The sequence below is a fragment of the Empidonax traillii genome, unplaced genomic scaffold (assembly GCF_003031625.1).
Source record: "Empidonax traillii isolate 1590-97213 ecotype Southwest subspecies unplaced genomic scaffold, ASM303162v1 scaffold174:size915687, whole genome shotgun sequence".
Lineage (NCBI taxonomy): Eukaryota > Metazoa > Chordata > Aves > Passeriformes > Tyrannidae > Empidonax > Empidonax traillii.
Window position 1 is genome coordinate 134,923 of NW_020955367.1, and position 23,339 is coordinate 158,261.

At 42.3% G+C, this 23,339-nt stretch overlaps 1 protein-coding gene across 1 annotated transcript; it reads right to left on the bottom strand.

Annotated features, from left to right (window-relative positions):
• Positions 1-2,134: 2,134 nt before the first annotated feature.
• On the bottom strand, positions 2,135-22,272 carry C5 (complement C5). The gene is made up of 40 exons (XM_027885907.1): positions 22,138-22,272; positions 21,699-21,891; positions 20,939-21,101; positions 20,487-20,557; positions 20,062-20,153; positions 19,317-19,399; positions 19,080-19,170; positions 18,660-18,765; positions 17,922-18,048; positions 17,489-17,604; positions 17,085-17,285; positions 16,504-16,707; positions 15,833-16,042; positions 15,520-15,669; positions 15,229-15,358; positions 14,071-14,271; positions 13,650-13,740; positions 13,201-13,277; positions 12,551-12,690; positions 12,094-12,306; positions 11,453-11,513; positions 10,768-10,857; positions 10,336-10,548; positions 10,130-10,205; positions 9,628-9,787; positions 9,080-9,175; positions 8,634-8,805; positions 7,791-7,996; positions 7,241-7,393; positions 6,828-6,890; positions 6,293-6,374; positions 5,631-5,682; positions 5,177-5,279; positions 5,014-5,088; positions 4,813-4,918; positions 4,553-4,639; positions 4,074-4,163; positions 3,464-3,547; positions 2,949-3,087; positions 2,135-2,718 (listed from the first exon to the last, which is right to left on the bottom strand). Exons 1-40 carry the CDS (start codon positions 22,200-22,202, stop codon positions 2,589-2,591), a joined length of 4,962 nt encoding a protein of 1,653 aa, XP_027741708.1. The 5' UTR covers positions 22,203-22,272; the 3' UTR covers positions 2,135-2,588.
• Positions 22,273-23,339: the final 1,067 nt, after the last annotated feature.

Genomic DNA, 23,339 nt, shown 5'->3' on the forward strand with positions numbered 1-23,339 from the left:
TGCCTTCATTAATTCTCACTAATGACAAGAACTGGGAGGAGAGGGGGAAGGTCCTGGTAAATCTCCATTAACCCATTTCAGAGTTTGCTGATTTTGCTAATAATAGAGATAAAAAAAAGAGATGTTGGGTGTTGTTTTGCACGTGACAGAAGCAGGAGGAGACTGTGTGCACTGCATTCCAGCTCCCTGAGACCACAATTCACTCGGCTGTTGGGGGATGAGTAATATAGCAGCAGGCTCAGCTTTCCAAGAGCATTTTCCAGCATGATTCATAATCCTGACTGATTTCCACCCTCCCCCCTTGCAAGGTCTGTTTGTACCTGCACCCAGGGGACACTGCAGGTCCCAAAGGAGGCTTTTGATCCTATCTTGGGTTCGGGATCCCTGACCAAAACAGAAGCTTAGGAAGAAAAAAAAAAAAAGATTGGTGACTCCAAACTTTTGGAATGACACAAATGGAGATGTATTTGTACCAAGAGCCTGGGCATGGATATTCTCTAGGACCTTCCAGCAGAAGGGTTTTATGGAAAATTTTATGATTTAGGCAGTGAAAATGACTTTTTTTTAATGGCATTTTGCTTTTATAAATAAGGAAGGAAACCTGGCAGAGACAGAGAACTCAGCCATGGAGTGAATGAACAATTTAAATCCCATTTATGCCCAGTCTGGCCCCAACAGTAGAATTTCTGTCTCTAAATCACCTTTCAGCAGGTGCAAACTGGCCCAGTGCAAGGGGAATCTGATACCTCAGCTGATTCCAATATATCTTTTTTTGTTTACTTCACTCGTAAAAGAAATGGCAGTTTCGGTTGTCAAGTAGCAAATAAACAAAGGAACTGTGGCCTGAACCACAGCACCTCAGGGATAATCTGCATGTCGTGACTTCCAGCTCTGAGTGTGGGTAAATGCATTTTATAAACAACCCCCTGTGTGCAACAACAGTTTCCTGGGGTAGGAAAGAAAGGGTTCAATGCACCAAGCTTTACTCAGGATTTCTCTGCTATTGTTTTCTGAACCTCAGTGTTCTTTGTATGACAGTTGTGGTGTTGAATTCAGCTCAGTGTTTTCCAGGAAATCAGTTGCTGCTTCAACATGTACCCAAAATTCCGAGTTCATTCAGGACTTGAAAAGCAAAAGGGCTGGAATTCTGTCACGGTGCAGGAACTGGAAAAACCAAACCCTTGGAGAGCCAGATATTTCTTCTAATTAGGGATGAAAACATTATTAAATATCTCCAAAATTGGAAGCAGATGGAACTCCTCTAAGGTGGGGGTTTTACTGGAAAACAACTGAGGGCCCTGCCAGAACTCTGGGGGTCCTGCTGTAGGAATTCAGCAGGAGATTGGGAACACATTTTGCAGGGAGACATCCCCCACAGGCTGAAAATAAACCCCTGTGGGGTCAAGTCAGACCAATCAGGATGGATGGAAAGTGGCAGCTCTCAGAGAGGGATGCAGCCTCTTTGTAGCCTGGCTCAGTGAAAACCAACAGAACTTCAATGTCACCTGTGAAAACAGGGCAGGCTCCTTGTCATTTAAAGAGATTATTAGGTCTGCTAATACACAGTGACCCCTCCAGAAGTAGAAATGTTTCCGGGTCAGCTGCCTGGACAACCTCCCTGAGCCTTTCCATGTGTTTCTCCCTGCAATTTGAATTTATATCCAGGAATTATTGGATACAGGAGGATCTTTTTGTGCTTCTTAGAAACGTTTGTAGGATTAAAAAAAAAAAAAAAAAAGGGAAGTACTCACAGAGCCAAAATTTAACATTGCATCATCCCTGATTATCTTCTTTCCACATCATAAGTGCTCTGGATCAAGGATATTCCTAAGAGAGAGGGAAAACAGTGATTTGAAAGTTCTTGGCCCTGCTGCTTTTGGGCAGCTCTTCAGTAAAAAATAACACCATGTGTAAATGTGCTTTGTATTTCCTGGGAGCCAGCCTGGGCTGTGCCAGGAGCAGGGAATTTGGCCCTTCATCTGCCACTTTCCTGCAGGCAAAGCAGGATGTTTTAACCTGCCGTCAAATGCCAGGGGAACATTTATTTTATCTGAGTTACTGCCTGAAAATACAAATAACAAATGTACTACCTGAGAGCTGAGAACTTTGGGTTTGTTTGTTGGTTTGTTTTGTTTTGTTTTTTTAAACAAGAAAGCAGAGCACAAGAATAACGTCAGGGATGGAAATGCAGGAATTCAAACAGAGCACAAAAGAAAAAAATTAGGAATAAAGTAATTTCCTTCACAAAGAGCTTACAAAGTGGCTGCAAATATTTATGTTTTAATAAGATATGGGGTTCAGTGACAAGACAGAACTTTCCATGTGTGTTTTTACAGTCCATCCACTCCATCTGACTCCAGGTTTCTTTGCAGCATTCCGTGTTATTCTCCCAGCCAAGCTGAAAAGTTCTCTCTGAGCACCACAATGTAACAACATTGCTATAAAACACAAGCAAAGCTCATTTTTCAAGGGAACTATTCTGGAATGTTCAGTTCAAGGAAGAATTGCTAAACAGGTGAGGGTTTTGTTTTTTTTTTTTTTACATGAGATTTGATCTGGATTTTTAATTTAAAAGCTCTCCAAGTAAATCAGCAGCCACTGATCATGAGATCATCAGTAAAATCGTTCATTGTCTGTAGGAACTCCCCACACAAGTCACAGTCTGGAGTTGAAGGCCACCACTCAATCCAAGTGCTGGAGTCCAAAGGGTACTGGAATCTGGGAAAACAACAGGAAAGGATCATTTACTGCTGAGATTTGGGAAGGCAAATGTCAAAGATAAAATTAAAAATCCCGATGTGAAATCGTGTCCAACCCACAGTGTAACTGCTGGTGGAAATAAATACTGTAAAAAGTAAATCAATTCTAAATTACCCAACAATTATCCCATGCAAACCCTTCTCACTGTAAGATTAAATCTCTGCATATTCTGGTGGCAAATGACTTACTTGAAACTGTAACCAATGCTGATCCTCAAGGCCTCTTTCCCCATGATCAGGTACTGCTCTCCTGGGCTCAGTTCCACATCTGCACAGCTCTTCTTCTTAACAAAGGTTATTTTGTCATTTTTTCGAGCAAAAGCCTGCCCTGAGGTGGAATGAGAAGAGTTGGACAATTGCACAGAGGGAATTTCCAGTCACTCAGGCAGAAAACACTAAATTGTTCTGCAGGCCAGCACAGCCAGGGGATCTCTGTGCTGTTCTGGAACAGCAAAATTTGATGGCATAAAACATGTTTCTTGTGAAAGTTTTTACAATTAAATCTGAATGGCAAATAAACCTTGTGCACATTAAATATTTTTATGTTACAGTCATTTTAAGGACACACTGGCTGCCTAAACCCAGAGGGAAAATGAGGGAAGATCATCCTCAGCTCTGCAGGCCCTGCAACATCTGCCTTTGCCACAGGGAGTGCCTAAAACCATCCCAAAACCCTTTTCTCCCCCAAACAGAGCAGGACTCACCTCTTTTGAAGAGATCCAGAAGAGCTGCAGAATATTTGACAAAAGCCCCTTCCTCGCTGCGAGACAGGATATTCACTTTGTAAACTGCAGAACAACACAAAGCTTTTGGTTACTGCTTGTTCCTGCCACATCCATCCTGAACAGCTGCTCAGGGGGACAATTCGATGTCCCTCTGCAACACCAATCCCTGGGAATGCAGGGTAGCTGTGAATTGTTCCAGGGAACACTGACAAGCTCCACCCGTGTCTGATCTGATGGGAGCTCCACCCGTGCTCTCATCTGCCACCCCCCAACTTCCTCTGGCCCCAGAGCCACACAGATGGTTACCAAGCAAGAGAAAACTGAGTGTTTGGTAGCAGAACTGAGTGTTTGGTAGCAGAACTCAGTATTTATAAGCAAAACTCAGTGTTTATTAGCAGAACTCATCAGATCAGGCTCCCTGGTGCCCTGACCCCACTTGCCCTTCTCTGCTCCAGTTTGTCACCTGCCCTCACCCCACGCCACTGTAAACCCCAGTGAGTTTTTAATCACTCCAGATCAGAGTGTTTTTCAGCCCTGGTGAGCAAGCAGATGTTTCAGAGCAGGTGAAATGGCTCGTGCCAGGTGTTACCATAAGCAATGTCCCTCTGACAGGCGGCTTCTCTCCTGCTCTCGGCAGTTATGGACTCATCAAGTCTCCTTTGGACTTTACCACACTCAGCTACGTTGAGAAAGGAGAAGTCAGTGCTAAGAGAATGTTATCACAATAAATACATCATAATAAATAAGTGAGTAAAACATCATGGACCTCCACCTGTAATTGGGATAATTGTTCTAGCTGATAACACCAGAATATGGGATGGCATGCTGGAACTGGGAATATTTAAAATACAAACCAACACCCTTGATCACCTGACTCAATCCACTCAGACTTCCATGATCACACACTGCACATTTGGAGTTGTTTTTTTTTTAAATTACTTTTCAGGGTACAATTTGGAGAGGAACCAGCTGTGCTCTTATGAGGATTTCCCCCTGATGTTTAGTGTGGTTTTGTTCCCTGCATTTTCCCACCAACTGACACGGAGAAACATCTTAAAACGAGTTTACCTTCCATGCATTTGCATTCATCTCCTTCACACAATCTCACCAGCTTTTCATCTCCATAGGGGTTGTAAAACACAGTGCACCTTTTATCTAGAGGAAATAATGAACACACACAGAAAACCAACACTGGCACTTCGAGTCCAGAGGTGACTGGATTTAAAATAACATGGGCTAGACAGCAGGGAAAGAAGGGAAAATGCTGCCTTCCAGGGGGAATGGAGAGTGAGAGGGCAAAGAGGGGTGTGAGGGCAGGGAGCACAGACCTGGTGCGTGGTACTCATACACGGTGAAGGTGCCAGGGTTCCGCATTCCCACCCGGAACAGCTCGCTGAGCCGGAACCCCACGCACAGGAACCTGTCAGCTGGCACCTGTGTGACAGGCACAGCGATTAGGCAGCTCTAAAGGCACCAAAAAGCATTGCAGGGAGCAAGAGCAGGGCTGAGTCAGGCACAGGGGGACATACAGAGTCAATCTGCAGGATAACGTGCCCGTCCTTTATCTCATAATCTGCTATCAGCTGGTCAACGCCACTCGCGAGCTGGAGGGGACAGGAAAAGATGAACAGTGGATGTCAGAGCTCTGTCAGGAAGAGTCAGGAGGAGACAAAAAGGTTCTCTGATACTTGCAGTGGATAAATCCTCTGAATTTGCTTCCACTCCACTGACCAGCCCGATGTCCATCACGGTGTGAGCAGACCCCGAGCGGGGCTCCCTCGCACTGGGCCTGTACCTAAAGCAGATTAAAAAGAAAATAATTTAAACCCAGTATTAGTTAACCATGACTGAAACTAAAAATACTTGAAGGTGATCCCAGAAAAACCTAAGGAAAGTTCTGTCAACATTTAGAGCGCAGTAAGCTCATGATGCAGCATTTCAGATTTGTGCCACCAAGCAGCTTTTCCTCATCCTCACGTTCCAGGAGAGCCCACAAATAAACTGGAGGCAGAGATCCCAAGGAAATCCCAACCTTTGGCTCTAATTCTGTTTTAACACACACACAGTGAAAAAGGGCAGAAACAGAAAGAAAAGCTCAGAGGAGCAGGTGCAATTATTGACAAACCAACCCACGAGCTGCACTCACTTTGCACAAGCCTCCAGGTGCCACTGTGGCTCCTCTTCTTCTCTTAAATAATCTGTTCATACCAAGCAGAGTCAAATCAGTCATTTCACAGCTCCTCGGCGGCCCAAAATTTCCAACAAAGCATGTTCACAACTGACAGATAATTCCTTAAGTTGTTTGGGGGGCTGTTTTTAAAGGAGCTCCTTGGTTAGGCACAAAGGAGTAGCATTCACTGCCTTTGCCATTCAGGGGAAATCACAGTTTCAAGGTTTAATGTGGTTTATTGTGTATTTATGTTATTGAAAATACTTGGTGGCAAAAGCTCAGAGTGTGATTCTATACCCTGATCTAACTGGACTAGAACTGTCACCCCCTTCCACTCCCATCCCATTTCTGTCTTCTCACTCCCCCTCTTCCAATAAATGACTAAAACTCTTCCAATAAATGACTAAAAATGCACCTGACAGAGAGACACTAAATATTCATTCTATTCACACAAAGGTAATAGTTTCAAACAGGGCTAAAAAGGCTTTTAGCAATTTCTTCTCGTGTTTTGCATGCAGAAAGTGGCAGAATTTATGTCATTCTTAATAAGAAACGCTGCTAAAAGAAAAAAGCGAGGATTTTATCCCTCCCTTGCACTGACCTGGGTGGTGACATTTAAAATTATATTAAGCCTTTACCATGATCTCTCTTTGGAGCAATCTTCAGGTCGAAGTTGCAGTGGTCTTCAGAAGTGCCCATTGTGTTGTACACTGTCCTCACCTGCACAGGTACAAGAAACATCCTCTAAATATTACAATAAAACAACGTTTCCATTGCTTAATAGAGAATTAATTCTCAACGCTGATCACTGATTTGGGTCTTCCCTGTTTGGCTGATTAAGCAGAGACAGTAAAATTGATGAGCACTAAAATTAAGTTGATCATCTATTTAGTGTGGACTTGGTGGTCTTAAAGGTGTTTTTTTTTTTTTTTCCCAGCCTTAAGGATTCACAGAAGATTTATGGAACAGAAAACCTGCAGTGGAAAGGAAGAAACTTCCCAACTTCTCTGCCAGTAGCCACAAGTCAAACACTGGCTGGGAGCTGATCCAACCCAGAGCCACAAAAACATCTATCCCCTCAGGGCACCAGTGGGGACAGTTCAGGGGAAATTACAGTTTCTTTTTCCTTGTTAATGTTACTGAAGCAGAAATTCCATTGAAAAACCTGCTTACATTTACTGTAGCTATGCCAGTGCTGATGCCAGTGCTCACGTAGATGTCATCATGCAAAGGTGCCTAAAGGATTGAGGAGCAATAACGAGTTATAAACTGATCATTCAGATTAGCAACAATCAGCGACAGTTCAGGTCAGGTGAGCTGCTTGTCTTGTTTGCACTTCAAATACATAATAAGGTCTGATGCTACAAACATAATCTGTCCAACTTTATAGGAGCAAGAAGAGATGTTAATTTTAAAAGAATATTAAATAGAGCAGATAAACAAGTCCTTAAACATTTCCTATACCAAATTAATGACAGTTTATTACAAGAAAAAGCTACTTCAGGAACAATTTCAAATTTCCAATAATTATTTAACAGGTTGCTGAGAACTGTGCTCTGCCTTTAAAAACAATATGATTCACTCACTGAGATAGCTCTTCCCACGAAATGATCTTCTGTCAGTTTGAAGATGCTCAGGATTCTACCGGTTTTGTAGGACACTTTCACATCCATGTCCAAGTGGAGCCGTTTGACAAGGAGGGAATATTCAGTCAGGGCCTCAAGGGCATTGATTGTGTCCTGTCAGAAATCAGTTATAAAGAATTAACTCCTATTAAGTCCTATTTATAAAATGCATATGAATTAAATTCTGTTTATAAAATATCTACATGCAACAACCCCATGCCAAGAAGTCCTGTTTGCCAGGGAAAAAGAACATCTTGGCCACGGGGTCACTTAATACAAAGGACACTGTGATAATTTATTTATATTATCCTTAAAAAATATTTATATCACAAAATGATGGAATGCCAGAGTGGTTTAGGTTGGAAGGGACTTTAAAGCTTATTGGGATACCTTCCACCAGCCCAGGTTGCTCAGAGCCCCATCCAACCTGAACTTGGGCACTTCCAGGTTTGGGTCAAAACATCTCAGATTTTGGCACTTGAAGAATAACTGGAAACATTTCAAAGCTCACCTGAGTTGAAAAAAACCCTCCCCCATGTCTTTGTTCCTCAGAGAGCCATTTGATGATTGGCTTGGCATAGCTCTCATCCCCTCTCAGCACAGTGGTGAGCAGAGCATAGGCTGTGGTTTCAACCATCTGGGCAGTGAAAGAGCTGGGAGTTTGTTCATCATCTGCCTTGAAAGTGTCTTTCCAAAACCTGTAGATGGGAGGGTCACCTGCACAGGGAGAAAAGGAAGGGTCCAGATTGAAACACAGCAACAGCTCTGCAGGATACACAAGGTGTAAATGACTAAAAATACATCATAAATTAATCCTGTGCATAAAAAAGCCAACAGTTCCAAACAGGGCTGGGAAGGCTTTTACCAATTTCTTTTCCAGTCTTGCACTTAGCAAGTGGAAGGATTTATTACAGTTTTACTCTCAGTAGGAAACACTGCTGAGAAAAGTGTTCAAAATGCAGAAGTGTTCCAAATGGAAACGTTCCAAATGGAAACGTTCCAAATGGAAATGTTCAAAGGGCAAGTGTTGGAAAGACAAGGTGGGTATTGCCCACTCAGGACAAGGGGACAAGGAGGAGCAGCTCGCTCTGCATCTCCCAGGAGATGAGGATACACTTCCCTTGCACCAGGGAGTCTGATGTTTAGGCTGGGCAGTGATGGCAGACAGAGCTGATGGGAAAGCAGCTGATGGGATTTGCTGGCCGTGAACAGCGATGGAGCAGCCAAACAAAGCAGGCACCCCCCAAAACTCACTGTCCAAGCAGTGCCATCACATCAGAGAGTTAAAAACCACTGAAAGGAGACAGGTGTGTGAGAGCAGAAAGCAGCAGGGACTGAGAGGACTGAGCAATACCTATGACAAAAGCTTCCCTCTTGAGGTTTGAGAAGGCCACCCGTGCCGAGTGGCTGTCGGGGTCCACGAGAGCCAGGGCGTAGGAGGTGATGGCCATGGTGAAGGGGCTCTGAGCAAACTGCACATTGTCCATCAAATAACCTCCTGCCTTGCTCTTGGCATTGTGGATTTTCTGTAAATGTGAATAAGTTACAGCTCACATCTGTCAGAGTTAAAGAAACGCATCTCCCCTAGCAAGAAAATACAGATATGTAACGTTTTCTGCAACGTATCTTGTGATGAACCGACCCAGAAATCCCTGGTTTGTTCTTTCACTGCTTTTGAAAGACAAACACAACAAATCAGGATTATTTGAGACTGAACGAAGTCTCTTGATTTCTTTGAATGAATGTTAAAGAAAATGGAAGAAATTAGAACCCACTGGCAGAAATAAAGATCTTATTTACCTCAGTAGGACATATTTTAATTGCCTTGTCGATTCCAATAATAGAAAATGCTGTGAGATACAGAGATTTTTCTTTAGCTTCTCTGGGTAATGTGCCCTACAAGAATCAAAGGAAAATAATTAAATAAAAAAATTATTAAATAGGTAGAACTTTTCAGTTTAGGTGAGGAAACAAATAGAAATTCCTGTAGGAAGTTTAGTTTAACCTGAAAATACATTGGAAGGTAACAGCTTATTTGTAGAAAAAGGAGACCAAAATATATAAATTTATTGACAAGCCAGGACTGTTATGTTGTAAAATCATCCTACATAACTCTTTTATAAATATTAAGAAGTGGCAAGAAGCTGCTTTAAGTGGGAAGACAGAAAGGTTTGCAAAACTGTGGTGCTTCTGAAATGAATTTAGGAAAAGGCAAATCAGCCAAAATTGTCTCGAATGGGTGTTTTGGTGAAGTGCAGCCTAAAATCTCTTGCATTGCTAAAACTCTTTATCCCCTGGTGACTTCAGCTTTCACTGACTGAGCACAGAGAATGTTTGGGTTTTCCTACCTGGAGTTTCACTGGTTCGTAGCTGGAAAATTCACTGAACGACCCGTCTGGCATCTGACAGTCATCAATCAGCCACAGCAGGGAATCACAGAGAGAAAGCTGGTCAAGTTTGACATATTGATACATTTGTCCAAGAATCCTTAAAGCAAAAGCTGTCAGCCTGCCAGGGAAACCAAACACGTTGGTTTAGGGTCAGCAGGTGCTCCCACACCGCTGGGGGCAGACACAAATCTGCACTGTTTACCACCTGGGGGTCCCACACACTCCCACACTTCAAAGGATTACTGGAGGTGAATTTCAAATTCAGCTTCACAAAAGGGCAATAGTTAGTGAAATCATGTGAAACTGGGCTCAATTCCCAGGTGTCAGGGGATGGACTCATTCCATCCCAACCCCAGCTGGGTCATGGTGTGAACCATGGACACACACTCACCTTTTGTGCTTACCAGAAATATGAATGCCTTTTGAATTAATTCCACCCATAGAAGCCCTCCTGACTCACCAGGTGCTGGCCTGCCCGTTCTTCCACATGCTGTAGGAGCGGTCGGCGTTCCGGAACGACAGGATGCTCACAATCCCTGAGGGGGTGGATGGGGCACAAAACATCCACGAGAATGACATCTGCTCCCTCACATGCATCATCTTCCTGCCTCACTTGTGCACCTCCCCGGCTCTGAAGCAAGGGAGGCAGGGTTTTTTTTCCCCTACCTTCTTTCATCTTCCTCATCATCTGAGTTTTGGCAGTAAAGGTTTCGGGGCCCAGTAAATGCCAGTTGTCCGACTCCTCCAGGTAGCGAAAGACGTAAAACACGGGGGCAAAGCTCATGAACTCGGCCTCTGCACTGCCCCTGGGCAGCTCAGTCAGCATCCTGAGCCCACTGGCACTGAGCACTGTGGCGATCACCTCACCCAGCAGGTGGCCTGTGGGGAGAACCAACCCAAAATGTGTTGACATCAGGGATGGGGAGAGAGAACCCCAAGCTGTGCTTGGCTGTGTGGAGAACTTCAATTCCTGCACAGAAAAGGTGGCCTGTTCTCCCAGGAGGAAGAACCCAGCCCCAAATCAGATAAATTTAATGCAATCCAGGAGGAACAGATGTTAGAAAGTACGTCTGCAGAGCACTGAAAGTTTCAATTTACCTTTCACGCTGACGCTTCTATCGAGCTCTGTTTTAGGGACCAGATTCGGGGGGACTTTGTATCGAAATTCCTGTCGTCTCTTGATCGAACCTGTCATTGAAAATGTGTAAATATATATATATATATATATATATATATATATATCACACTGCACAGTCTAAATCAACAGATTTAGTTCAGCTGCAACAGCCAGATTGAAGGTGACAACAGATTTAAGGCCAGCAACAGAAATACCTGTGAGAGCTTGGAAACTAGAAATGCTCCCAAAGGCACGTGCAAACAACATTAATCTCCGAAAAAAGAGCAGGTGCAAACCCTTTATGTTGCTTTTGCCCTTTTTTTTTGTTACAGGATAAAGTTTGATCTAGACTTAAACTCTGTGGTTGCTGTGGTTAAATGAGGACATGCTCTGTTTTCATGAATAAGGCACCTGCTGGTTGGTTCTCAAGCACCCTGAGGAAAGCTGGTGTCACATCACACTAAAAGATACATAAAAAGCTTCCTTTAAGAAATCAATCCAAGCATATTTGCTATTTGAGATGGATTTGAAGTCAATGAAAGGACAGGAAAGGACATATGTACAGTGTGTCAGGAAGGAGAAATTCCAGTTTTTTCCCATGATGGAAAATCACCCCAAATCAAGGATAGGAAAAAATAATGCAAGGACAACATGAGCAATTCTCACCATAAACACCCTGGGGATCCAAAGTGAAACCTGCATGAAGCTCCTTCTTGATGCCCTCTGGCTGGAATCATCACGAGGAAAGAAATGGGAAAAGGAAACATTTTTGTTTAATTAGATATATCAGGTGAAACAATGGCCTAAACCCACAGTATTTGTGCCTTCTACAACTTTTCCTGCAGTTGAGTTTTATTCACTGTTGAGTTTTACTTCTACAGCTGCTCCACGTGAGTTTAGATCAGTTCTATCTCCCACGAGTCTTGAGAAAATGTAAGAAAATATTTAAATAAAAGCTTAGGAAAGTGAAAAATCACCCCCAAAAAGAGTCAATCAGTGAAGCATTGTTAACCAGTGGAAAATGGAAACCAAATAACCTAGAACGAAGTATTCTCCTTGCTTACAGGGTTATAATATATCTATTTATACATATAATCTCCCTGACAATTCTGATAATCAAGGTTTAAAAATGCTCCAATATTCAGTCAGGCATTTTCCCACTGCACGCCCCTCAGTGAATGCAAGGACACCACGTGCTATTTTGGGTTCTGGCAGCCTGAAAATCAAGCAGGATTTAAATATTGATTGAATTTCTGTTCTTGGTGACTGACTGGACCCCCACGAGCACTCGGCTGCTTCTTCCTTACCACGACCCGCAGGGTTTTCACCAGGATCTCGCTGTTCCTGGGGCTCAGCAGGGTGAAGTTGATGGTGTGGAGCCCCAATTCCAAGGGCAGGATCCGGAATGCCAGCGGGGCTGAGGAGCCAGCGGCCAAACTCCTGTACCTGCAGCTCCTCGGCCTCGCCCCGGAGTCTCCAAAGGTGCAGATTCCACTTCCAGCTGCTATTGCAACACAGAACTGCAACGGGGGGAGATGTTCATGTCTCACCTCCCAGACAGAGGTATAATAAAGCCATTGAAATATTATTAATTACTGCAATTGTATTTCTCTTTGCACTACACACAACACCAGCTTAAAGACTGGAGACAGAAGCCTGATCCAAGGATCTGTTTATGCTGGATCCTGGCAGGGGAAATGCCTTTTTTTTTTTTTTTAGTTTACTGTGGTAATCTTTCCCCTGGAACTCCTGAACACAAATTACCTGAATTTCAGAGTCTTTATGGTTATAAACTGATCCTCTCAACTCAATTTGTTCCCCTCGGACCACGGAATAAGGGACGTAAATGCTCAGGAAAATGTCCTTCACAACTTGGATCTCCAAAGGGGCAGCCACACATATACCTAAGAAAATGAAAAACACAAAGCAGAGTGTCTTATCCTGATCAGCAAGTCTGAAAAAGTCTTGACATGCTTTAGTGGTGACTTATCATTTTTCAGTGTGGACTTGGACACTCTCCAAGCTTTCTAAAAGCGCCCAGGCTCTTGCTTCTTGTCACTCACTGACACACCAGGTCCTTGGGGTTGCTTCTTCCCAAAATGAGAAACAGATTTTCTGCTTGGAATTACCAAACCTGTAGGAAAATCTCAAGTCCCTGAGCTGTTGGCAGCAGGACAATGCAAAGCTGTGCCAGGGAAGAGTCACTCGCTCTTTGTTCTTCTGTTCTTCTTACTCACTTATGGTGGGCCACTGTCACACACAAGACAGGCTTTGTTTTCACGATATGAAGTGAATTCCTTTCCCTAAAGTGCGGATTTTGGTGTTTGCCTGTTTATCAGCTGGAAAGCGAACGTTTTAGTTCTGCCAAGCTCCCCAGTTCTTCAGCTCCAAACTCATTAGCTTGCAGTGCTTACCTTTCTCGGAAATGCCAACACCTTGTATTTCCCAGGTGGTCAGTGAGTCAGGCAGGGTGACAGACAGAGTCTTTGACAGGTGGGTAACCCATTTATTCAGTACCATCGGCCCTCTGGAAACACCATCAGCTCAATCAGCACAACAACAGGACCTGCCCAGAGCAACTCCTACGCCTGAGGGACTCAGGTGAGCAGTGAGGACACAGTTAGGGAACAGAAACTCTGCAACGTGGTTTGAGTGAACCCGGGTTTAGTTGATTTCACAGGAAGTGGCATTTAGCAAGGTTGAAAGTGAAAGTGACCCCAATCAGCATACCCTGCCCCAGGGAAACATGGCAGGAGTAGTTTTTTTTTTTTTTTGATGATTGTATTTCAGCACACACTACCCAGCCTACCCCCAGGTTAGCACTTCCTTTCTATCTATAAAGCTGATTTGAGGAAAGCAGTACCTTGGGGAAACTTGGTGAACTTCCCATAGCCAGCTCTCAGGGAAGTAGCTGCGAACTTGTGCCTCATCCAGCTCCAAACCAGCCTCAAAATCTGAAGAACATAAACAAAGCAAATCAGAAAAACCCAACGAAACCATCTGCCAGTGGCCACCGAAGGCTTCATCATCATCTTTCTGTTTTAATTTCCTGATGCTGTATTTTGCTCACTTGGCTCAGGTTAGTCCTGAGACAAGTAAAAAGGTGTGTGAATGCCCTCAGTTAAAAAAGTCTGTGTTAATCTCACCTCCTCCATTTACACCTGTCCAATCTCCTGACAGATTAAACAAGCAGTTGTAGGGAGAGACTGGGAGAGGAGGAATTCCACAGGTCCAACCTCTGCCTTTCCCCCCACCCTGCTGGCACAGGGGGCTCCCATACTCACGCATTCTGGCCAGGATCAGCAGCTTGTTGGGCTCCTCCAGCCTCAGCCTGTTGGCGAATTCACAGCAGTGCTTGAAGGCAGAAATGCACCTCTGGTTCCTGCGGATTCTCTGGGCTCTGTCACTGCAGGTCTCAGACACGGGGTACGCCCTGACCCCGGCCATGCAGCACTTCCTGATGTCCGAACTTTTGTATTTGGAGGCTGCCACGGAAAGAGAACAATTCCCTGCCCTCAGATGGGGTTTTGGTTTCCAAAAGCACCTCGAGTTGTTTGCAGGATTGCACTGAAGGTGAAAGCTTAGAGGAGGGGATTTTTCGAAAGTGTAATAATCCCTATTCTGAATTAAAAATGGAAATTAGATGAGAGGAGCTGGGTTATGTTTGCAGGTTTATCAGTCAAAGGTTCTTCTGCCTGGGAGTTTTTAGCTCTGTCTCTTCAGAAAAAGCAAATATTACAGAACCACAGACTGGTTTGGGCTGGAAGGCACCTTAAAGATTCCACCTCCTGCCACAGGCAGGGCCACCTTCCACTAGATCAGGGAACTTAGCTCTTAACCAAATGCTGCATTTTCAGTGTGAATTGAAATTTTACTGACTTCAAATTCAGCAAATGCCAAAAGGGCTTTATAAATAAGATCCTCTCTAAAGTCATCTTCTCTATTTGCCAGTCTCTCTCTCTCTCTCCAAGACATTACAAGTATTAAGCAAACATTTAGACCCTTGATTCCTAATGGATGTGATTTTTTTTTTCATAATTAGACAATTAGACATAATATATAATTATATACTTTAAAATAATTTTAACACCTTCTTCGAGTATCTTGTCCTTGAAGGCAGACCGTTTGCTTCTCACCACTGCGTCGCAAGTTTCATCTGCCCAAATAAATACACAAAAAATAAGTACAAAAGACATTCCCTTCTTTTGTAACAGCAGAGTCCTCTTAAAAATGAAGCCCATAAAATCACACCCTGAATTTGGGGCAATTTTGCTGCTTGCTGTTTTGATGGCATGAAAGGATCCTCATTTTCATGGCAGCAACGGAGCCACGAGTGGTGTTTTCCTTCTAATACTTCCATGAGTTCCACCAGAAGGAGTGACAATGACAATGCAACGTTTCAGAGAACAGGATCCCCATTTCCATGACCCCCAGGAATGCACCTGCTGCACTGGAGTCATCAGCATTGGCGTTGGTGAGGAAGGTGAGCCCAGCCATCCGAAACACGTCCACGTTGTTCCTGCCCCCGCCGGCCCCGCAGCCCAGGTCGCTCTTCTCCAAGTGGAGCATTATCTGAGGAGAAAAACCGTTATAGTTTTGAGCTTTTCTTCTGGTTTGAATTGCCCTTCTGCCTGTTTTCAGGCTGACTGGATGCATGGATGGCACGTCACAGAACCTGACTGTGAAAGTGAAACAAGGAACAACTCGATTTTCTTTTCTGGCTGCTCCTTCACCTTTTCCATGGCTCTCTTTTTCCTTCCTGTGACTCCATATATTGCCTTGTCAATGGATGACAAAGCAACAAAGGATTCGAAGCGTGTTTCCATGGTGAGTGACACAACCTTCCCTGGCTTCGGTGCCTCTTCGCTTGGCTGCAGCTTAACCTGTAAATTGAAAACAAAAGTGGGTCATTTGGAAAGCACGTCGTTCCAAAATCAATCCAGCCGAGGGCAGGGAGTGTTTAAGAACTTGTGTAAACTGAAGATAAAAATCTGCCCACGAAGTGAATGCACACCCAGGAATTTCAGTGCCTGCTCTGCTGCTCACCTTGAGACTGTTCTCACACCTCTGCTCCACATCCAGCCACACTGAATCAGCCACTAACTCAGCAGTTTCTTCTCCTGTAACAATGTAGTAAACGATCAGACGTGCCGAGGGAACCATCTCCTGGGTTATCTGAAACGTTAGATGTTCGTATGCCAAATCCTTGTTTCTCTGCTGAGTTCCAAAGCTTACTATCTTCCCTTTGGATGTGATCTATAATAATAATAATGAAAAAAAAAAAAAAGGAGAATAACAAAGTCAAATTTTATATTCAATGTATTTTTCACATGTAATTGATTGCATTTAGATATAATCTACCACTGACCAAAATGCACTTGGGACCAGTGGCTGCAGTTCAAGGGAAGGGGTTTCTCTCCCTCCTCCCCTAAAACCAAGTGCTGTCTCTGCACCTCTTTTCCTTCCTCCACATTTCAGCTTCTGAAATAGCTCTTGAGACTGGCACGACTTGCTCTCAATCCCAGTCAATGTCAGATGAGAATTAAAAACAATGGAGACTGAATACATCATTTACACATGAGTTTACCAACAATTTTTCCCTCTAAAACTGACAGATTGCATCTGCAGGGAGCAGCTGACTGAGCTGCTCCTATTCCATGCTGAGGCTTTTAATTTCTGACCACTACAGTTCAATATTTCATGCACCTGTTACTTACCAAGTAGCTGTAGTGATGGATTTTATTAATGTAGTGGCTGCGTGGATAAATATTGACATTTATGACATCCCCTACTTCCAGTGTTCTGTGGTTTGAAGCCCAGTCAATGTACAGGTAACTCTGACTCAGGGATGAGTAAGTTTTGGCTTCATAGGTTTTGCTGGCTTGGTTTTCATCTTCAAGCCGTGGATCTGCAGTTTTCACCTGAGAAGGGAATAAAATGTCTGCAGAGTTTATATAGAATTATACCTAAGGAATGACAACACTAAAATCACTCTGCTCACTATATTGTTGAGAGGGATGAATAGAACAAAAGTCAAGATTTTAACGTTTCCTTTAATAAAAATATCTCTGAATATCCAGTCAAAAATAAAAGGGCAGTGCATAAATAAACAGAGCAGGAAAGGACTTGAACGGAGAGGTGATGTTTCCTCAGAGCAGCTGCATTTCATAACCCATTCTTTGCAACAGCCCCCAGGTCCACAAACCCTGGAGTGCCAAATCCTCCCCGCTCGCGCTGCACATTCCAAAGGTACGATTAAACCCTCGGAGAAAGAGGTCAATGCGACAATTTAACTCACCTGAAACTCCACCATTCGGCTGTCTGATGGGACATTCAGGACAAACAAAGCAGTGCCATCACTGACGCTCGTTTCCCGCCTCCCCGACTCGGCGCCCTCTGCTATCAGCTCGGTCTCATCCATCTGCTCGCTCAGGGATTTGGCAGTGACAGTTACGGGGACATTTCCAACCGGGGCATCCACTGTGTCCTTCACCTGCACCTGTTCACGGCAATCAGTAACAGTGCTGGGATGAGCGGGGACATTTTTTTAAGGAAAAGCTTCCAAGCTGGTTGTGCAACAGGGCATTGGAAAGCTGTAGGAGTCGGTGGAAATTGGAAGTGCACAGCAATATATCCAAAAAAAAAAAAAAAAAAAAGGGAAAGGGTTATCCTGGTGGGGTTCATGTTGCAGGGGGCACTGACCTTAATGAAGAAGGGGAGGCCAGGCTTCGCAAAGAGAGGAGTAGCAATCAAACTCAGCTTGTAGGGGGACACAGCAAACCTGACTCCAGAGAACTCCACCTCCCCGCTGAGGCCACCTGGGAAAACACGAGGCATTTTTGAACATTCCCATCCTGCAGACATTCCCATCCCTGCTCCCCTTGCCTTCCCAGGGCAGCACAAGCTGTCTGTGAAATTCTAAGAGTCAACTCCCAACACTCTTGTGAAAACAGATAGTTAAAAAAAAAAAAAAAAAGTTTAATCCCTCGACATTTTTACCAACTTCCTTACAGGTTTTGGAAGAACTTCTGGATATTAAAAGAAGCTTGATATTAGGAAAGTTATCCCTATAATTTTCTTTTCTAGCCCTGTTCAGATGTGTTTAAAAAAAACCCTCAATTAAAAAGCAACTTACCTCTAGACTCCAACACTGATGCCACAATATATAAATAGGACCCATCCAATTCTTCCAGACTTTGGAACCCTAGGGAACTTGTGGCTTCCTTACTGTTAAAGTCGATCACAGCAACTCCATCTTCGATCTGGGAATGACACAGAAACCGTCACTTTAGAGTCAATAATTTAGAAACTTTATTTAGATAACCTATTTGTAAATTCAATGTGTGTTCTGGTCAGTGTTTATTTTTAGAGGAAAAACAAAGGTGCTGTTTTAATGAAGAAAAATTCTTTATTGCCTAAAATTATTGCTAATTAATCCACCAGTGGCACACATTGCAAAGTTTGCAGGCAGGGCCAACAAGGGGCAGAAATAACACAGAGATATCTGCACTAAATGAGGAAAGGAGGCAATTAGTGGAGAACAGGCTCCCCACAATAAATCAATATGATTTTGATCTGTTTGTCCCCATTTGGTTTCTCTTGTTCATTCTGGCAGCACTGCAGTTACCTCATAGAAATTTTAATCAGTTTGGCCAAGAAAGGAATTAAAGCAGATTGAAATGGCACTGTCTGAGATGCTGCCCCTGAGTTAAAGTGAATTTCTCTGCCCCTGATGGCACAGAAAAAGTTGGCAGTGGGGAGCTGTGGATGCAAAGTGGGACTGGAGGCCCAAATTGAGTGGAAAAGCTTGAGTGGAATTAGATCCTGAACCAAGCACACAAACTGTACACAGAGCAGACTTGCAGCTCCTTACCCTGGTGACCTGTATCGCCTTGGGCATCATCGTTTTTTCCCCTCTGTCAATTATTCCAAACCGAAGGAAAACATCAGCACTCGGAAGCTTTTTGTTATAAAAATAGCTGAGAAGAAACCAACATTGTAAAGGTTTTTAAGGTGGCTTTAATAGGTGCAACAAGGTATTTGTTTTTGGAGAAGATTCATTCCCCCGGGGCAGGAGATGGAACACAAATGGGTGGGGAACACTTGGGTGGGAAAATTATCCCTTTGGAAGGATTTTCAGAGGGGTCACTTAGTTCTCTGACAGAGCAGAGAGGATTTGGATGAAAGGGCTTCTTTGAAGAAGGGAAATACTGGACGCAGGAGAATCATCCTTCAGGTGGAAGAAGAAGAAGAGACACGAAAGTGTTAAGAAATCCAAGCCAGATTTCCTTACCTCGCTTTCACAACAATCCTGAAGCTCTCAAATTTATCAGAGCTGATAAAGTGGCTCTCTGGCTCTATGGTGATGGAAAAGCTTGGCATTGCTGTAAATTGAGCAGAAAACAAAGGCACTTGGATGTGGTTTATGCCTGAACCCAGAGATGCCACCCCAGGATCACTGTGCTCTCAAGGGGGCTGAGTGATTAAAAATACATAAAAAATGAAGGTTGACAGTCTGGCCACATCTTACCATATTCCTTCACTTCAAACTGTGCCACAGCTGAGGTTACAAAATCCTTCTTATATTTGGCTACAATCTTCCAAATCCCATACCTGCCAAACGTTAACAATCAAAGTGTTTTTAAGGGGAAAGTTGATGTTGGAGGCAAAAATTGACAATATTTCATGTTAAGAATTGTTCTGAGAGGAGAGTTCTGCATCAGAGTGTCAGTGTCAGCTTTGAGAGAATTCTCTTTGGTATGTTAATAATTATTTGCAACTGGTTTTAAAGGACTGGAAGGAGCTGGAAAATGAAATCAGCCTAACCCCGCGTTTCCAAGCCCCTCTTGCACCCTCTGCCAGCTCAGAAAAGCTTCAGCACCCCCTCAAGACTGAAAGGAGAACTGAAATGATATTTATTTTTTTGGGCTGCTGTTCTTGGAAAAATCCTGGTGATTTGTAAGGATACCCGTGTGAAATATGGACATCCCCCCTCCCTGAAATCAACACATCTTTGATGCTGTTTCTGTCTCTACAGTGGAAAACTTTCATTGTTAATTAATCTTCCTTCTTAACTGAGCACAACAAACCTACCACTAAGTGTTCTTTGAGGAGAATTCTTGGTTATATTTATAATTATTTATACTATGGGTCCACCTATGGGAAATATCAGACATCTCCAAGTTTCAAGACATGCCCATCATGCAAAACCACTCCATGAAAATCACTTTAAATCATTATGTTAATCATTCACACAAAAGCATTAAACAAATTACTTGGGATTAGAAGGAATCTTGAAGTCAGGAAATGAAACTATTCCAGTAAAGTCTTTTTCTTCTAAAATATCCACTTCTACTCCTTCGGGATCCTTGAAATTCAAAGAGGAAAGAAAAAATTCGTGACAAATTGTTCTTATTTTTATATCTTAAATGAAACAAACAGTAGGAAACCCACATAATATTACTATTAAAGATAATTTTTTTTCCTTTTTTTTTTTTTTCCTCCTTTTTTCTATTCTGTAACAACTTCAGATCTGGGACTTGGAAACTTCTATCCAGCTGTGCATTTTGAGATCTTTTCAAAGATGTGTGGCTACCTGCAGTTTTATTAAATATTGATTGCAACACTGACTCACCATCTAACTACTTTTAGTTGTTCTTAGAGCTACAGAGTGTTAATATTAAATTCAATTACAACTCACCACAAAAGTCAGGACAGTCTCTCTCTGAGCTGGCTGCAGTTCTTCATTCAGAGAGTAAACTCTGATTTTCACTGGAAGAATTGTAGCAATAAATCTCAAAAAGTCAAACCATAATAGAGATTTAAAGAAAAAAAAACCACAACAAATCTGAGCAACCAAAAAATCCCCAATATTTTTAACATATTCCCAGGAAGATCATTCGCTCTTGTGCCACAAATTAGTCATTTAAGGTGAGAAGGGCAGGGATTGAGAGGATATAGGGAGAAGTTATTAATTTTTACAACATTGACAAATAGTTCCAGGCATTATTACAGCTGATTAAAAAATGAAATAGCAGCTGATGGCAACGAAACATAACCAGGAGGTTAAAGAACACTTAAAATCCTAATTCCTTGGCAGAGTCCACAGGTTTAAAACTGAAATACCAGCCAAGACAAATAAGCTCCATTTACCTGACTGATCGGGAGTGTAAATTGGTTTGTCTGTGTGAATAAAGAGAAACCCATTCTCGTAGGAAACTGGGATTTTTTTCACTCTTGTAAAATGTGGAGAAACGGCTTCCAAGTACAAATACTTCTCTGAATTATCAGTTCTTGGTAAATCTGTTGGTTGAAGCTGGGGGAGATGAAATCAAGGTTTTTAAAGGATATTAAAGTATTTTTTTCCCAGCAGTACTTCTTGGTGAGAATAGTATCTGAATAGCAGTTCCTGCCCTGTGGTTGAGTATCTTTAAATAAAAATATCAGCACTCACAAGGGGTTTATTCTTGCTGACATGAGGGGTGATGATCTGGAGTATTATTTGAATATATATTTGAAATTTTGCATTTATTTCTTCCCAGAGCTAAACCAGCAAAGTTCAAAGCCCAGTTATGAGGTTACAACAGTACAAGTGATCAGACTTCTATTTATACACATAAGAAATCCTGGCCACACCAAAAATAAACCACCACAGGTGGTTTAGTTTGATTCTCTTTATTTTTATAAAATTATGCAACCAGGATAATGTCTCTAAAAAAAACAAAAAAAAAATTGATTCTGTGTTCAACTCCACCTATTTCGCTCCACGTAATTTGAATTTCAGACATAACAAAATGGGGCTTTTAGGCTTCCTTTCCCAGTTTAAACAACTGAAAACTCACCATAATAATTTTTAACACTTATCACTAAGCATGAGAATAGAAAGAGTGTAAGAAAAATCCGAATTCCTTACTGTCAAAGTTACAGACTTTTGGAATTTGTTGGCTGGAGTTAAAGTAATCAAACCAGAAGAATAAACAGTAGATTTATCTGGAAAGCTTTTCAGGGCAATATTGACTGGAAATTCCTCGTTGTAACCAAAAGCTTGAACTACAACTTCCTGAGAGGCCCCAGCTCGGAAGATCTTTGGTGCTGTAAGGACATACCTGTATATGGAATATAAAACAATAAAAGGTAATGGAGTTAGATTTCTTTGGGATTCCTTTTTCCTATTTTTAATTCGGTTCATAAAGCAAGCAAGATAATCAGGCAGAGTTATTCTAAGACACAATTAAAAAGCTATTTTCATGGCGCTCTTTGTATTGGCTCTGTAAATTCTGGCTCTGTTTATCCACAAGAGCAGACAACGATCAAGTGCCATTTCCAGTAAATTCTGCAGTTGCTGTACTTACGTTTTCTCTTGGCTAAAAGCTGTTCCAGAAAATAGCAAAGCAATCAGACATATCAAACCAGTCATTGTGCCTGTGAGAGCAGCACAGAGTGGGGTTACTGGGGCTGGGTTAAACCCTCAGTGCTGGGGAGGGACAGCAGAGCCACCAGCACACTCCCCTCCCAGTTAATCATTAATCACAGATCACCTTTTATTAAAATGTTGTTTGCCTCTCCCAAGCAAGCCAAAACAGCTAAACTTAGGAATTTTTTTCATTTTTATATATTCACATATATTCATTATGCACTCATATATATTTCATTTTATATATTCATATATATTCACTATATATTCATTTATATATATATTTCATTTTTATATATTAACATATATTCATTATATATGCATTTTTATATATTTTCATTTTTATATATTTTCATTTTTAATGTGTCCAAAGCAACCCTGAGTCAGTCCTCACCCTCTGGCAATGACATTCAATAAAATCATTTTCCGAGGTAGAAAAAAACCCCAGCAACCAGCCAGAAAAAAAATAGATTCAATTTGTCCTTCATGAAATAATTTTTATTTCAATCAAAGGGATTTGCAATTTTTGTCTCAAGGACAAAACGCATTTGGAGTGGTATCAAACATCCTGAATACGTTTAAATCAGAACTTTGTGTTTGGAAATAACTCTTCCCCTCCAAATTTCGTTTGTCCATTTGCATTCCTCTTTATGCCAACTTCTCGAGTATTTCCATTATAAATAAAGTTGTCACATGAAAACATTGGGGCACAAAATATCAACAACATGCACTGTTTTAAAAAGCAATTAAAAAAAAACAAACAAAAAAAATCCCACAACCTTTGGTGACAAAACCTTTGCAGGTCTGAGAGCCGAGACAGCACCACAAACAAACAGGTTTAGGTAAAGTTAAACAGAGTTGTGCAAGAATGCTGAAGTTTAAACAAATACTGCGGTCAACCTTTACGGGAAAGGCATTTACAAAACTATTCCTGATCAATAGAAAATTCAGTTAACAGTAAGGTCAGCTCGGGTTTTTCCCAGACGTAATAAACTGCAAGGGAAGAGATGATAAAATCTTATAAAATGGGAGGGGCTTCGTGAAGCGAATGGCCAAAATACCGATTATTAAACACCAGTAAGTTTATGTGGGCGGTTTATAAATGGTAAGACGCAAAGAGTAAAACGCTGGAATTGGAAA